Source organism: Cryptomeria japonica, chromosome 2 (genome assembly GCF_030272615.1).
Source record: "Cryptomeria japonica chromosome 2, Sugi_1.0, whole genome shotgun sequence".
Taxonomy (NCBI): Eukaryota; Viridiplantae; Streptophyta; class Pinopsida; order Cupressales; family Cupressaceae; genus Cryptomeria; species Cryptomeria japonica.
This window is the reverse complement of record NC_081406.1, coordinates 180369477-180387879: the sequence shown is the minus strand read 5'-3', so window position 1 is coordinate 180387879 and position 18403 is coordinate 180369477. Positions and strand designations below refer to the sequence as shown.

The 18403-nt window shown below is 35.9% G+C and overlaps 1 protein-coding gene across 1 annotated transcript; it reads left to right on the top strand.

The window, feature by feature from the left end:
• The first annotated feature begins 11202 nt into the window (after positions 1-11202).
• Positions 11203-12748, top strand: LOC131054048 (uncharacterized). Its single transcript, XM_057988559.2, has 3 exons — positions 11203-11619; positions 11910-12197; positions 12294-12748. Exons 1-3 carry the CDS (start codon positions 11461-11463, stop codon positions 12384-12386), a joined length of 540 nt encoding a protein of 179 aa, XP_057844542.2. The 5' UTR covers positions 11203-11460; the 3' UTR covers positions 12387-12748.
• The last annotated feature ends 5655 nt before the right edge of the window (positions 12749-18403 follow it).

The following is an 18403-nucleotide window of genomic DNA, read 5'->3' as shown; positions in this document are numbered from 1 at the left end:
TGTCAATAAGCTCATCTTTTAACCATTCACACATATCTATCTTAGCACTGTTGTTTATCATTTCATGTGCACTGTAAATACAAAGACTAGAAACATAATTGAGTCTATTAGTATGTGTGGCTTTGTATCCAAGAACCATACTTACATATCTCACATTTATGTCCTTAATATCATTTACTCTAAGTGATCTAAATTGTCAAATGTTGCTCCGATTAGGCGTATCACCTTGTTGTTGGGAATCTTCTTTGTCTTATCAGGTCTACTATCAGTTGAGGGTAAACCAGTAAGTGCCATAATTGCTTGTTAGGTTATCTTGCAAACAAAATCCAACCATAAGAATTCTCCATGTGCTCTACTCAATACAATCCTTACCACTTCCTATGGAAATTGAGGGATATTCAATATCTCCACAAAACCTAAAGTTTCCACAATCTTGTGTTCAAGCTTAGCAATACCATATTCATCACAAATGACCTTATTAAACATTTTCATTAATTCCTCAAATCCTAGATCTTCTATGTTGCAATGTATATAAATCCTAGGGTCTTCTGCAAATGCTAGTCCCTTAGGTATTTTTGAAAATGCTCCTATAGAGTCGTCTTGCTTCCCAATTTCAGGAATTATCTTGAAAACAAGCCTAGGGAGTTTCACATTTTCCACAATGGTAGGGTTCAGAATAAATTAAAGAACAAAAGATGAAGTAGCCATGAAAAATACCTCTTATCTGAATGCTTATTGAATGCTTGAAAAATACTTCTCAGATTTGCCTTGCATGCCTTTGCTCGCTTTCACACTCTTTGATAATTTGAATGTTCAGTGAGTCGAAAATGAGGGAAATCAGATGATTTATAATGACATATCTTCCACCAACTGCATTAAATGCTCACCGGTTAAGTGAAAACTTAACACATCTGTCGGTAAAGAAGAAATCTATCTTCTCACCATCAATCGAGGGTGATCTGCATGATTTATAACTTGTTGCAATACCCCCAAAGGGTTACTTCTCAGTTAGATGAAGAATCTCCTATCGATGGAGAATTACTCTGCTCTACCAGTGCAGAGATGGTTTCATCAACTCTCAAATCTCTCTTCGTAATCCATTGTTTTGAAAATTCTTGCTTTACTTCATCTACTTTTTCTTTGCCTTTCAAACTAGATCCTTTATTGTTTGCCGATGAAGTCTTGCTTCTACAAAATTTTGCAATATGTCCAATCTTGTTACAAGCATAACAAGTTACATTATTCCTCTAAATAGCCTTTCCATATCCTATGTTGGTTTGTGTTCTGCATTGATTAGACAAGTGCCCAAATCTTCCACAAACATAGCATTTCACATTCATTCTACAATTTTCTGAATTATGACCAATTTTGTTGCATTTGGAACATTGACTAGTGGGTGCATTAATATTCTGATTTTTTTTAAGTCTACACTGATTTTCTCTATGACCATATTTGTTACAGTTAAAGCATTTCCCATTAAACTTATAAGCATTAGGTTATCTTACCGGTTTACTATGATCATGATTATTTGCAGTACCAGAACTTTCTCCAACTTCAAATCCAAGTCCATTAGTATCTCCATTAGGTTTCTAACTTTTTAGCATGTCTTCAAGCTCCTCTGAACTTTTCTTGAATTTGTATTTGTGTTTATTTGTAGTAGCCAACTCGTTTTCCATAATTCCCATTTATCTCATAAGCCCAATTTTATCATGTTCCATGTGAATCAGATCTGTCTTCAGCATATCATTTTCATGACTAAGTCTTAGATTTTCATTTCCAACATCATTAAGTCTCCTAGTCAAGTCTTGTTCATTCTTCTTCCTATCTTCAATATCTCTACATATCCTCATGGTCATATCTTGCATTTCATTCTTCATATTACTGTTTTCTTGTCTCAACTTGTTTGCAATATCTCTAAGAGTTTCTTTTTCATCATCATCTTTCTGCATCTTTTCATGAAGTTCTTTTCTTTTATTTTGTGCTATAGCAAAGTTCTCCTGAAGTCTTGTAATGAATTCCTATGCAATCCTTAGATCATCTTCAAGTTTGATATTCTTCAATTTCTCTGCATCATAATCTACAAGAGCTCCTTCCAACTATTTTCTTAAGTTCGCCATCTGTATCGATGTCAGAATCTTCCTCAAGCTGTTAGGGTTTTGAAAATAGAGGACCAGACTCTGATACCAATTGACAGAATCAATGACAATCCCAAAGACACTAAGAGGGGGGGAGGGGTGAATCAATTTCTAATCGGTTGCTAAATATTTATACTTATTAAAAAATTTGCATCCCAAAATAGTGTCCCGGTAAATAAGAATCAATGCAGCAACTAAGAATAATAGAGACAACATAAAGAACACACCATAACACAAGATATTTAATGAGGAAATCTAGTGTGGGAAAAACCTCGGTGAGATTTGTGACCCACAATATTCACTCCCTGGCCAATGAATAAATATTACTTACAAGAGGGGTGTGAGATTTTGCCAAGATCAAGAGCTCAATGAAATGTACAAAATAGAGACACAATATAGGACAAGAATAAACTGTATTCTCATCAATAGAAAATGATCAATATCAATCACATACAATGTAGATGAGCTTGCTTATATAGGCAAGGCTAGGGATATGTGAGCACACAAACATGACATGTGGCTCAATAAGAAACAAGGGTAGGTAGGAAATAGGTGTGGGTAGGTAGGAGAAATAATATAATAGTCCACATGAGGTGGATCACCCACTGAATGTGGAGTGTAACAACAAGATCAACACCATAAAAGGTGGAATTTATCCTACATACGCTATCCCAATATGGCACAAACACCCAAGTGTCTCATACCCAAACTATTATGAAATGCATTTCCTAAGTAAACTTAAGTAAGTGTAATAATATCCAAGATGAATAATTATTTACACCAACACCCCCCCTTAAGTGCAACTAAGCAATGCAAGATGGGTCCTGGCTACGAGGCCATGTTAGGTACCCATGTACAAATGCAAATGCATGCAAACCAATGCAATGAAATCTCTCACAAAGTGGGGAAAGAGAGAAAAACCAATGGGAAAAAACCCTTCCCCAAAAGAGAGATGAAAATCATACAAGAGAACTCTCATAGAAGAATGTGAGGAACAAAACCCCATGTGAGGAGAAAGTCCCCCCCATATGAGAGAAGAAGAGAAGCTAGAAAGCCCCCCCTCAATATAGAATCTGCACCAATGATAGAAGCTCGATGTATGAAGAAACTGCTCCACGAACGTCGAACAACATTCCTCCCCTTAGGAAGAAACAAAACCAAAGGTGTATCCATGAAGTCTCCCCAATCATGAAGGGAAGATGTATGAAGAAAACTCATGATGAAAGGAATCTCTGAAAAACTGCTCAAGTGTCCCCATGTCGATGCTGAAAGATACCCCCTCCAAAGGTGGTAAACTATGCCACACTGCTGAAAAAGGCACTCCAAGATCTAGTGGAGATGGATGTAGAACATGTCCCAAAGACTCACATGTCTCGTCAAAAAATAAAGAGACCTCCTCCAACTGCTGTACATAAGTATCCACAATCATGTCAACCTCGAAAGAATGATCATGTAGAGAATGAACAAGAGGGTTAGAGTGTGCCCTCGCAACAATCGAAGAAGGATCACCTTCATCAAAGAGAAGATGAATGTCATCAATGATGTCTCCCAAATCTGAAATGTAGGATTCCACAAACAAACCTGCAATATCTGGTAAGTAATCATCCCATGAATCTGAAGTTGGAAGACAATGAATATCCTGCTGCACTGAATCACATGAAGGCAAAACTGTCACACTATCTGCATCATCAGGTGCAATAGGTGATGTGATATCAATATGAGGAGATGAAATACAAGGCTCAAGAATGGGGTCACATGTGAGAATCCCCATGTTCAAGTGCCCAAAGTTCTCCTCAAAATCTGAACCATCACAATAAGTGTGATCATCATGTGTAGAATCATCAAATGTGAAATCATCATCATCAACAAAATCTGAAAAGGAGTATAACCGAGATGCATGATCAACCACCCTAGTCGCAATGATAGCTCTAGTCTCCAAGTCTCTAATGAAAACTGAGTTAGGTGTGAACTCCACAACTCTCTTAGTTGCGCCATGTGTGATTTGATAGATAGAAAGGAGATTGTTTGTCAAGTGGGGTACACACAACACATTATTGAAGGAGTTATCCCAAAAGTCAATAGATCCTTTCCCAAACACATCTATGTATGTATGATTGCCCATCAAAATCTGTGGCATGGTGCAAGGCTCAAATGTAGAGAACATAGACTGCGAAGATGCCATATGATGAGAAGCCCCTGAATCTAGAAGCCATCTCTCTGAATCATGACTGATAGTAGCACATAGAGCTTTTCCTTTTCTTGTCCCAAAAGAGTGAGTCTTCCCACTTGTAGAAGCTAGGAATGCTTTCCCTTTTCCTTTTGAATGTGAGGAAGTGGAAGTTGATGAATCATCCTTCTTGTCGACTTTAGGCAAATCAATGTTATGCTTTTTGATGATATGTGTGAGCTCATCAATCTTCTTGGAATGACAACGATGTTCCTCATGACCAATCTTTTTACAATAAGCACAAGTAGGTCTCTCCCTCTTTGGTGAATTATCTCTCTTGGAAGAGGATGAATCTCCTTGTTGTGGAGAAGATGGTGCTTTGTCCTTAGGCTTTGATTTCCATTTCTTCTTGTTTGAGTTGTCCTTTCCTTGATTTCCTTTGTTCCCTTGATTTGCCACTAATGCTTGAGACTTAGAAGCCTTAAGAATGCCCATGCTTATCAACTTAGTTTGTTCCATCATCAACATTTCATTGAAAGCATCAAATGTAGGCATTTTGTAGCTTGAACCCATTGTCATCCTATGGGTTTGGAAACTAGAAACAAATGCTGCATATTCTTGTGGAAGCTTGCCTATCAAGTTGAATATCAATTGAGTATCCTTTTTATCAATGCCACAATCTTTGAGTTGTCCCCTCAACTCATTTGCCTTAGTGACATAATCTTGTATAGTATCAAAGTTCTTGGGATCTAACATGGTGAGATCACTATCAATTTGATATCCCCTAATCTCATCAACTTGACCATACAAGTCTTGAAACTTTTGCCAAGCATCTTTGATTAGAGTACATTTCTCAATATGAAAAATGAGATCCTTTGATACATACTTTCTTAAGGTACCAATTGCCATGATATTTTTAGTGAGCCAATCCAAGTGACCAACTGGATCAACCTTAGGATCAGCGGGAGCAACAATAGTTCCATCAATGTAATGAGTGAGTCCTTTTTCCATAAGTTTACTCCATGCATCAATTTTCCAAGTAGCATAATTATGAGGAGTTAAAAGAGGAAACTTAGAAGAACCCATAGCAGCAAAAAGGAAGGAACACAAGAGCACAAAAGAACAAAAGATACCCCCCCCCAAATTCAATCAATCAAAGTACCCCCCCCAAAGTGATGATTTTGGCACTTTATACTTAGTGCGATTACAATGAGCTACTTGCAAAACAAAGCAAAGTGGACTTAAGATGCAAATTTTACAACTTCTCAAATGAGATACAAGAGACTTCAATCAATAGTGAAATTAATCTAACTGAGATTCAATCAAATATACAAGTACCAGGAGAGCCAAAAATGGCCAAAATCTGAAAGTACAATTTCTACTTACAATGGCATCAATCTGATAGCATCATGTGAAAGTAGACAAAAAAATACACACTTTAAAAAAAAACGGCACCTGAAAAGGAGGTCGTATGACCCCAAACGAAGCCTTTGAAGTTGCAAAAACTGGGATTACTCAGGTACAGTCACCAAAAACTGCATTTTTTGAAAAATAAGTGCATCAGAATCAAAAAATTTCTTCACCACTGTAGAGAGCACGAAATTCTAGCCCATTTTAAAAAAAATTGCACCCAAAAAGGAGGAAAAATGAGCAAGTTATGGCCATTTGAAATTGAACTGCAAAATCAAAAAGCTCAATAAGAGGGGCCTGCAAAATTTTGAAAAATGATGATGTGGCGCTGATGTTAGCAAGTCACTGTGTTAAATTTGACGGCCGTACGACTGTCACAAAAACTTCGCCTCTCTACTGACTGGGCGTCCGTACTGTACGAACTGATGATGTGGCAGATGACTGTGCAGGTCGGATGCTTACGTGGCACTGTACGGTGGCATATGGAAATCAAATATGGCAGGCTGATTTGGCTGATGATGTGGTGGCCGTATGGATTTGATGTGTACGGGTTGTACCAGCGGGCCAATGGCCGCCTGCCACGTGGCGGACGCGGGTCCTCCGGTCTGGGTGATCGTTGGCGGAGGGAGCTGCCAGAGCTGAGAGGCAGGCGGTGGAGGCTGAGGGTGCCGGAGAGGAGGTAGCGGGCGCTGCTGGGCGGAGTTGCTGCCGAGGAGCTGCGGGAGGTGGAGACCGGCGAGGACGGGACGGCCGGCACGTGGACCTCGACAACACGGAAAACACTGCGGCAGGCGTGGGACGAGGCACAGGGTATGGGCTCTGCAGACCTGCAGGGTACGATAGAACTACAACCTACGATACGGGGGTACGGGGGTCACGAGGGGGGGGTCTGCGGACCCCCCAAAAAAGCACTTTTTTTTTTTTTTTTTTTGGAATTTTGTTCGAAATTTTTTCAATTTTTTCAATTTTTGATTTTTTGAAAAAAATTTCAGAAAGTAAATTTTTTATTTTTTTTCGAAAAATTAATAAAAAAATTTCGAAATCCGTACAATACTAGCAAAATTGGCGAAAAAAATTTTCTCACCAAAATAGGCCGACTTTATAACCAAAATTCATGGAAACGGCCTTCTGGACGCAATGGCGGGGTCAGATCTGGTCGAGGATGCCTCCAAAAGATGTTGCTCCTCAGATCTGCCTCTTGACATTGCAATAATGCCTCTTCAAGACTAAACAATGAAGCTCAACCTGCTCTGATACCATGTGAGATTTTGCCAAGATCAAGAGCTCAATGAAATGTACAAAATAGAGACACAATATAGGACAAGAATAAACTGTATTCTCATCAATAGAAAATGATCAATATCAATCACATACAATGTAGATGAACTTGCTTATATAGGCAAGGCTAGGGATATGTGAGCACACAAACATGACATGTGACTCAATAAGAAACAAGGGTAGGTAGGAAATAGGTGTGGGTAGGTAGGAGAAATAATATAATAGTCCACATGAGGTGGATCACCCACTAAATGTGGAGTGTAACAACAAGATCAACACCATAAAAGGTGGAATTTCTCCTACACACACTATCCCAATATGGCACAAATACCCAAGTGTCTCATACCCAAACTATTATGAAATACATTTCCTAAGTAAACTTAAGTAAGTGTAATAATATCCAAGATGAATAATTATTTACACCAACAAGGGGCCTGCACATGCAGGAAGGCTAGCAGCCTAGAGCTCACTACTCAACTACAAAATAGAAGTCTCACTGACTTACAAAATGGATGATTAAAGCCACTACAATGTACTGCTCAAATCAGCATCAACTATGCCAAGTTCAGTATTGGTTTAAGATCAGTCTATAACCAAACCCTTGTTGTCCTTATACAAAATTCTTCTATCAATTTCACATCATATCATTCCTCTTTTATCACATATATCATCCTACAAAATGATCTACAAGGCTTCATACATATATGAGTCTTTTACAATATACCAAGTCAGCTTTTACAAGAGATAATTAAATTATAAAACAATAAACAAAATTTTATTCCATGTCGGCTTGAGTGCCAGTATGCATTGTTGCCGCTGCAGGTGAAGTGTCTGTCGGGGTATGTAGAAGTCTATGGCTGGTGCCGGTAACTGCCGGTTGGTTGCCAGATGATTGCCAGTTAGTTGCCATCAATGACAACATCAACTATTCTCATAAGAGTGTAGAATACCAACAGATCATTCCAAAAGGTCTTCTCTTCATTCTTCCTCAATCAGAATAGTTCATGGTCTATCAACATAGTGGGAATTTTCATTCTGCTTTCAATAGCTTCTTTGATACACATCCTCGGTCTCCTGGTTGGCATAGCTATTCCGATACCCTGATATCAGAGTAGTTTGTTCTATTGATATTACACAAAATTTCTACTCCGCCTATGTAGAGCTATTCTAATGTGTAGCACATACTTTATATTTGGCATAATATACTTTGATAGATAAAAAACAACTGAAACTCCACACAACCCGACATCGATCTGACTTATGCCAATAGCAATTTCCTCCACATGACTCGATATCGGCCTAGTTATTCCAATCAAACCACTAGAGCAGATATCACCTACACAACACTTGATCGACTGATTTATTCCGATATAATTTGTGATGCTTATTTATCAGACCATAATGTGATCGGTATAACATAGTGGGGTCTTGCCAACATACATGATTTATTTTTTTCACAACCCTAGCTTCAAGACATCCAACAAGAACTTCAAGACTTCATAGGCATTGTGAGAGTCTGCAACAACACTATCATCTTTATCAACTTGATCTTTGTGATCTCTTCTACTACATCTACAACTTGCAAGTTGACCTGCCTGATTGGCATCAACGGCACTCTTCTGCAACTTCATCAACCACACACACATGTTGACATCAATGACAACTTCAATGTCAACAAATCATACATACATTCATCTCAATTCCTAAGCAACCCTACAAAAAGGGAGCATAGATCCAAGTGTTTGACTCTCTGATTAGGATTGCAGCTAAACCTATTTAAATTCCTTAATGGTCATTTGTGGACAAATGAGATTTTAGTTTCCATCTATAGGCTAGGATCCCATTTTCACAAATATCACAAACATAAAATTATTACACAAGTATAAAATAAATAAGTAATGAATAAATCAATACTAGGGCTTGCAAAGGTTGAGACACGCTAATCCCAAAAACACAATTCATGAATTCTGAGAGTGAAAAAATAAGTTACAAAATGAAATGTGACATTTTTAGTAAAGGTATTCATCTTCACAAGACCAAGTTGGATCTACCTTCAAGACTACTACTTGCTTAATATTTTATTTGATATTAATTTATTTTTTAAATGTTCAAATTATATATATCCTTAACAAATAATATTTCTTCTAGTACATATACTTTAGAACACTGAAAGATCAAAATTTAGTATACTAAAACATATTAACAATTTATTTTATTTTTAATAAGACTTTTTTCTACTATTATAAAATTAAATCAATATCTAACTCAAACATATAATGTGAAATAGCTTAGTACTACATATATATTTAGGACAAATCAAATTTCTCCAATGCCTTATGATGGTCCATGAAGATTAGCATTTCTCTCTTCCTTCATATGAATCAACTACATCCATCAATGAAAAAAATACATTCAATATTATTTATAAAAAATATTTTCATCATCACTAAATCCTATCAGTATACTTCACATTAAAAGGAAATTAGTTTCACTAAACAGAGAATTGAAAAAGATAAGATTTTAGGAAAATAGTGTCATCCTTATTCTCATCTTTGCAAGTGGTTTGCTTGGTGCTTAGAAGAACTAGGATAAATACAGAAGTGCATATTTACATTAATTATCTAACTATTTTATATTTCAATTCTTCACACGTTTATTGTCTAGAAGAGGATAAGGGCTCTAACAGATAGCACATATGTGCCTTTAAAAAATTAAGAAGAGGACATATCTGCCAACATCCTTTTTGATGCATCAAGTACTAATTGGTCCATATATGAATAAAATCGTATGCTTGTATGCTATGAATGTCTACACAAAAGTCTATGAATTCAGTTTTCATAAAATGGATCATGAGTTTCATACAATTGATCCATATATGAATAAAATCGTATGCTTGTATGCTATGAATGTCTACACAAAAGTCTATGAATTCAGTTTTCATAAAATGGATCATGAGTTTCATACCATGAAACCCACCCATGTCACTTAAAATGTGATCAAGATATTGTAATTATCCATCTAATTATTAGAAATTAACACTTAAACTCAAACTAATTGACTTTGATTAACCATTTCATATCAATCCAAAAAGGACATGTCCATGAATAATTATGTTAAGTGCAATCTTTCGTTTACTTAAGAACTTAGCAAAATACCCATTTGAATTTATATATAAACAACTCATTACCATAAAGAAAGAAATGACTATTGCCTACCACCTACTCACAAGACCTATATTTCTAATTTCTAATTACAATGACGGTGTGATTGCCGTGTGGGGGCTTTAACCAGAACCCAGGCCCCCACATACGCGGATTCAATCTCTTTACCTCTCAAAACACTCAAAGATTAATTGTCCTTTGGGATACATAATGCCGACTTTATACATCATTTTCAAAGTGGTGGAGACGTGGCTAAAACAATCTCCAATGGTGTCCAGAATATTGAAAACATGTGAATAATGTCCAAAGTACAGTGGCTGATTGTGCTTTAAGTCCAAAAGACCCGGGCAAGGCGAGCATTGAAAGATTAAAAGATTGGACCGAAGTGGGTCAGCCCAAATTAATGATCCGCAAGTTTCAATAGTTGACAACCTTCTTAAACCCATTGAATTTGACCAAGGAAGATCAGAAAAGGCTGAAAACTGCTTGTTCAACAACTGGAACTTTGATTCCTCTTTTCTAGCCCGCGCATGCAATTAGAAAACTAATACCAAATGACGTGATTGACGGTAGTATGACAAAACCTAATTCTTTTATAGGTGAAAGAGTTGGAACAATACGAAAGTCCTCGTAGATAATGCAAGCTTATGATTTTGTTGTATTCATGGATGGAGGTTGTAATTGAGTGTGATTTCTTCCAACTCATTTTTTTAATGCAGTCCAACTTTTGTCATGGTATTGTATTTTAAGGATATAGTCTAGGTTTAATTGTAGTATTGTATTTTAAGGATAGAGTCGTCTCTATTTAAGGTTTGACAGAAACTCATGACGGCAATCAGTCCTTTCAGACTACATTTTTGGTAAGGTTTTGTCGGCATTATAGAGTAACGTAAGAATTAAGAAGAAACCTAATCGGATTTGATTGTAAAGTCGATGGAACATCTCAGCAAGCGTGAAAATTATTTTGCCCTAAAGGACCAATTCTTCTAATATTCTACTGTAGTGTCGGTCCAAAGAATACATACAGGTGCAATGTCTTGACTTACTCAAACACTGTTATTATTGTATTATTATCATTGAATAGAATAATCCCACGCTTTATTAAGTGGCATAACGTGCATCATGTTGTTGCAGCACATTCTACATTGAACTTTTAGACAACTTCAACTTGCAGGCAACTTTTATATCAGATTTTTTAGATTACACGTATTACCTTTAACAGCTTTATATTGGACTTGTTTCTATGTGGGTAGTGAAGGATAGGACACAACATTCCTAAAAGAAGAATACCCAGTTGTTGGAGAGAATAATGGGAGCGAAAAAGTACAGAGCTTGGCAGAATAAGCTTCGCCTGGGGCATGGAAAATCGGTTCTGTACAAAAAGAGTCTGACACACTTTCTTGTGAAGCAAATACAGACTGATTTGACCTATGCAAGGCTTCAGTCTCTTCTGCCTCAACATAACAAGGTATAAAAATGTCAAAATTTGTTTTCGATTATATTTTATGATCTATTATTAGGATAACAGAAATTTTTTGTTTTGTATTATTTCGATCATTTAAAGTTTTTTATTATCTTGATGATAGATCATAGAATATGATCGGAAACATTGGTGAAAAAAAATCTTAAACAATTGAATCCAAAATGACATGGACTAAGATATAATTTTATTTTTATTTTTTTCATTTCTCTTCTTATCTTCTATGCTTATATCTTTTGCAAAAACAAGAGGAAGTCTCAAATGATTTTATTAAACAGGAATCTGATGTCTTCAGAAAGGATGTGGAGGACAGGAAGCAAATCCAAAGCAGTATCTGTAAAGAGCCACTAAAGTCAGCAGAGTCATTTAGTAGTAGTAAGGAGAGTTGTCCTACAGTTATAATCGAGCAACATGAATTGAATCTATTTATCAGAATCTCTACTGTTAGAAGCTGCAGCGGTGCTCAGTCAGAACTTTTTGAGATTCTGGAAGAACAAGACCTTGATATTCTGCAAGCCCAAGGATTTTCTACTGATGATAGAGTGTTCCATACGATCCTGGTCAAGGTAGGGAAATAAAATATGCTAAAACATCTTCCTTCACTTCCAAAATTATTTGTTACATGAATTGAGAGTAATAGTCTTTTTTTCCCTCTGATACAGTTTGGCGCGCTATCTGAGTTGGACTTGAACCCTTTAAGTGAGAGGCTTTACAGCTGGGCTGGAAAAGGTCAGAATACAGGGTTGCCCAATTGAATTCATTAACATAAATTCGTTCTACTCAAATTTCTGTTTTGTGCATATCACTAATTGTGTGGCAAAGACAAATTGAAAGCTTCACAAAAGGGCCTTTGCAAAATTTACAAAGTTATATTGTTATTCTGTAATTGATTAAAGACAGTTGCTAAATTTGTTGGGCATCATGAGGGTGGATTACAGGCTTTGTATCGCTTGTTTGTATAATGGGGCACCCTTTTGTATCCTGGTTTACAGCTCATGCGGAAGAAAAAAGCAGCCATAGCAATAGCAAATTTAGAGTACAGATCTTTGTATGAATGTCATATGCCATTAAATGTATTCTTTTGAGTTAAGCAATCAACATGAGAATCAGTTCACAATTGTGATATGGTTATTGAGTATAGTTTATGAACAATGGAGTGATCGAAATAAAAAATTTGTTCTAGTTAAATTAATTTTCCTCCACTGTTTATTTGAATTATCTTGTGAATCGAAGTTTAAATTTTTTGCAGTTAATATAGCTATCTATATTTTATTTGTTTAATGTTGTTTGTTCACAATCCACTTTACGTCTGAAAATGATTTATGTAAAGAGAGAGGGAGGAAACTATATAGCTTGTCATTTTACTTACTCTTTTAAGAACTTTTTCTCCTTTAATATATATTGTGAATTGTTGAGACTAATTTGTTCTATGCCTATTTTTATATATTAGGCTTGATTAGACTTGATTGTGAGGATAGATCTATCCCAATAGAGGATCACCATAATAGCCCTTTTTCATCGTTTTGTAATGTCATAAATTGCATATCCTATAAATTCACGTCACATAAGTCTCTCCTTTAGATTAATAAAGGGCAATTACACAATATAGTCCTTAATCTAATAAAAAATGTTCTTACTCGATAAATATGTTTTGACTTCCTACCTATTGAATCCATTTTCCTCTGGATCACCACATACAAATGTTTGTGGGACGTGTTAGCATCACCTATGAATCTACAACTATGTTGACAGTTGGAAAGTTACACTCAAAATATTTTGTTAGTATAATGCCTATGTCATCCTTCACAGACATTAGGAACAAATTTGAGCTTCCTATACCAAAGTTTGAATTTTCATTTTGGCTCCAACAATTCAACTTTCAACAATAGCTTTTCTCTCTCTCACATTCCACCAATTTTTATTTGTAACAATATCATTCATCTATATCACAATGATATATTTGTTAGCAAGAGGAATGAAGAAACTACAATCTAGAGATTTGTACCACAAAGATATCTTATGTAGTTTTGATACCCTAGAGGACACAAGAAGGGAAACTAGCAGATGCAGAAGTAACTTAAGACAATAAACTATTCAACAAAATCAACAATAAACAATCATAACCCGCAGAATTTGTCCAACAACATCTTCATTATATTATCCTGCCAATAATTCCTCCAAATTGGATCGTGACATTATCAACAGATGGCACATTGATTGGGATATTTCAAGACCCATTGTTAAAATAAAGCACATCAGACCCAACATTGCTTGGATTGCTCCTCCAGAGGATGGATCAAAGTTAATGTTGACGGGGTGACCAAAGGAAATCCTGGGCTGACAGGTTGTGGGGGAGTTGCTCGTGATTACAATGGTAGGTTTGCCTCAACAGTGGCACTCCCACTGGGCACTCATACAAACCATTATGTTGAGGCAAATGCGGCCTACATTGGGCTTAGAATGGCTATCTAGTGTGGATTCAAGATAGTCTGGTTGGAAAGTGATTTGCTAAATATAATTAATTGTTTGATAAAAAAGACTACCCCCAACTAGACAATTAATCATTTGATGTAGGAGTGTTTTGATATGATTGCCAAATTTGAGGCAATTTGAATTTTGCACGTTTTGAGAAAGGGTTACAGGCCTGCAGACCACGTGGCAAATCTTAGCATTGCTAGAGCTGATGAAAAGTGGTGGTGGGAAGGGGATTCCTTTCCATTTCAGTTGTGTGAGCTAGCGAGGGAGGATTCCGAAAATCTCTCTCCGATTGAGCATTAATTATGACATCTTTTCACATGTGTAAAGCTATTCATAGAAAAATATGGTGGTGACCTTCTAGATTTTTCCTATGGGCCTGGTTTGTTTTTCGTCTGTCTGAAGTCTGGTTTTAGTGTTGCTGGTAGAATTTACAGAGGCAACAATCTTATGGGAGGAGACAAGAACATATTGGAGCCATCTTAGTGCAAGATTTGGGAGAAAAATGAAGAGGTATGGAGGGTACTCATGGATGGAGGTATGGAACCATTTGTCAGAAAAATCCATGGTCAGAACCACCAGTTCATGGATTTGTTTGTTATAAATTGGAATAATGGGGTTCTAAGTGTGTATGAGGCCGAGTTCAGGATTGATGAACCCTTCATCGCTGCAATTTTTGGGCTTAGCATGGAGAGTAAAAACTTCTACAGGGAGAGGAAAAATTTGGAAGAAGCTCTCTCAATTTTCTATGACAAAAAGAGTGAAAGAAGTAGAGTCGCGAAGAACCCGGATTGAGGCTACAATCGAAAGGACCTTCTCAAGTTATGGGTGGACATGGAGGAGTTTATTATGAGGTATATAACCATCGATGGCCACTTTTCTAGTATCTTTTCCTATCACTTTACTATTCTGAACCACTTTAGGCATGATAAAGAATTTCAATCCTGTTTTATTTGCTATCTCTTGAGAATGAGGAAAACCTAGTTCTACATGAGGGATTAATCCTCCTCATTATGGAGTTTGCTAAGGCTCATGAGGTTAAACCATCCCTTTCCTTGAGACACCCTAAATCCTTAGCCAACCAGGAGGTGCATGATATTTTAGATACAAAGTTTGGTGAGGTAGAGGGTGAAATTGTTATGGATAGGAATGACATCCATGTTTTGGATGATTCAGAATATAAGCCCTCAGAGGATGAGGGTCCCCCATAGAAGCCCGCACTTGGCACAGATAGTAGCAGGAAAAATACACCTAGATGAGCAGCGAAAAGTTTGAAATCCCCTATGTCTCAAACCTAAAATCTGGGCCCACAAAATCCTAAAAAGAAGAAGACTGAAAAAAAGGTGGAGATTCAAGGAAAAGGGGAAAATGATATTAAACTTGATACTCCACTTAATGTGGACCCCAATGAGATTAAATGTGATGAAATGGATGTTGACAAGATCCTGGGCAATTCGTTGGCTAATCAGGAGAAATGCTTTAGATGGGTTTTTGGTGAAATTAATTTCCTGAAATAGGGGATCAAGGATTTTGTGGACTCTTTCACTGAGAATCTGACACCTGATAAAACTGATAAACTCCTGAAGCTATCCCAAAATATTGTGGAAGATATTGAGGTCATGAAGATAGAACATGAGGCTAGGATTGATAGGTTGGAGAATGAAATCCAGGATTTAATGGGTAAACTTAAGGGCTTGGTGGAAGTTAGTAAGGAGGCAATGTATAACAGTGCCTAAGGCCTCAAAAGAGTCAACAAAGAAATTTCCTTGTAGAAAACTCATATGACCAGATCCGAACTATCCTTAGAAATAGTTAATCGAGACAAGAAAATCCAAGATATGCAAGCATCTACGGGGCCCTCTACCAGGACTAGAGGTAGTTCGATATTCATTATGGAAGAACTCTAGGATATCAATAACAGAGCGATCCAGAAGAATATTGAGCTTATGAAAGCTCTTACTTAGTTATTTTTGGCTGGTGTTTCTTGTTTCTGTTGTGTTTTTTGTGGTTTGCCTTGCTGGGGTGCATCCCCTATTTTTGTTGTTGTTTAGCAGGTGGTTAGTTTCTAGTTAACTCTAATTATTTTTTGGTTGGATTTGGGTTTCGAGTCCCTGTAAAAACTCGTTTATCTTAATAAAAAATATCTTCATTATATTATATCTTCAATCCCAAAATGTAGGTCTCTATCTCCACTTTTACAATTCATAGTATATATCTCTATTCATATCTCATATATCTCTCATATTCTTTCATCTATTCCATATATTTTGTATATTATTTACAATGCATATATATACAATTCCCCTATTGGGATATATCTCATAAGGTTGACTAGTGATCTATTTTTAAACCACAGACCATATTTAGTAGCTTGAGTTAGCTCTATTGTCAATCCTTTGCTTGCCAACATCATCCCTCCTTTTAAAATAATGGCTTATCCTCAAGACATGATGTTCAAGGTATGAATCCTGGATAACTCACTTTGGGGCATGTGCACCAAGTTGTAACTTACCAAAAGGGGCTCTTAAGATGCCACTTTTTTTTCTAAAATCATCAAAGTTTGAACTTCAACGACAAATTGAACATAGTTACACTCCAAATTTGAAGATGCAACAAGAAAAAGAGTCAAATTTCTTAGAGTCTACTTTCCAAATGACTATTTTTTTTTGAAAATGGTGGAGACTAAGGGCTTCAAAAAGGGCGGCCATAAAAAGTGGTCATGTTTTTATGCAAAAAACATAACATAGCGTTTGTTGTGGCCCCCTAAAATGTCAACTTTAAAAAAAAAAATTAAAATCACTTCGGTGAGAAATTAGCTAAAACATTTCAGTTTATACTAGATTTTTCAGCTAATTTTTTAATGAGTATATGATTTTTTACTAATTTTCAAAGTGGACACATCCCAAAAAATAGAAATTTGAGCGTGCTCCCCCCTAAAATCATTGAAAACTAATCAAAAATCATTTTTTTTTTATTGTGTAGAATGGAGTCTAGTTTTCTAAAAATGTAATATTGTTTGAAATCTGATGAAAGTTTTAAAAAACTTACCCCAAAATAGTGCATGTTGGTTTTTGACCAAAAACAGACACTAACAAAAGAAATTAAACATGAAATCCTTAATGAAATTCAAATGTGAAAAAATTGCATGCTTGGATAGCTAAGAGAGAGCTTAAGGTCACTATGGTGTTTTTTTTTAGTTTCATTGAAATGTGTGCAAACTTGATGGAGAGTACAGCCAAAAATATGTAAAAAAAATTAATCTTCTGATAAAAACACATCTCAAGCCTGAAATGGTCGTCCAACCCTTTGGGTTGGATGCCCAAGTACAATCCAACCCAAAGGGTTGGTGGGTTCCAATGCAAACCATTTGGTGAGCCCCAAATATGGCACTCACCAAATTCAAAAAATTGACTTTTCACATTTGGCGAGCACCAAATTTTGTGCTCACCAAATGTGAAAAGTCATTTTTTTGCATTTAGTGAGCGCCAAATGTTCTGCATTGTCAAATTTGAAGTTTTTGTGAATGTGCAAATTTTCTAATTCGTGCAGAAGTTATACCCACCCCTGAGGGTGATCCCACAATACTAGGTTACACTTTTTGGTACATCCTGATTTTTTTTTAAACCATACATTTTTTAGAAAATATAATGATTTAAGCTTTAAGAGGACCCATTTGAAGTAATTAATTGAGGAGAGTTAGGTCAAAGGATCTTAGATAAAAATTTATTGGATGGAATCTCTCTACTTCTAAATCATACTTGCAATGGAGTCTCCTTTGTAGCTATCAAAATGCTGAAAAAAATCACTTTTACATTAGGTTTTGCGGGGTCAAATGAATTCATTTAGAAGTTTTATTTTTTTAAGTATTTATTTCCTTATTATAAGGTTTCCAAATAGCATAATTTTTAATATATTTAATTTCATTAATATATTTATGTTTTATTTCTTATGAATGTAGTTTTTTCATCAATCATTAAGGATTGTGTTTCACACGTGGAAAAATTGAAAAATAGAGAAAAAAAATTGTAAAAAATATCTTTTCCCTAGCTATTTATATCCTCATTTCAACACAAAAAGAAAAAGTTAATTCAAATGCATACAAGAATAGTTATGCATTGCAAAATACACCTCTGTCCAAATTACAATTACTTTGTCTTCAAAAATTAACTAAAAAAAATATATGTAACAAAAATTTATGAAAAAATATCCATTCACTAGATATTGGTGTGACAATTCCTTTATTTCAAAAATTAGAATTTCCTTTTTTCTTTAAAAAATGTTATGCATTACCAAATAA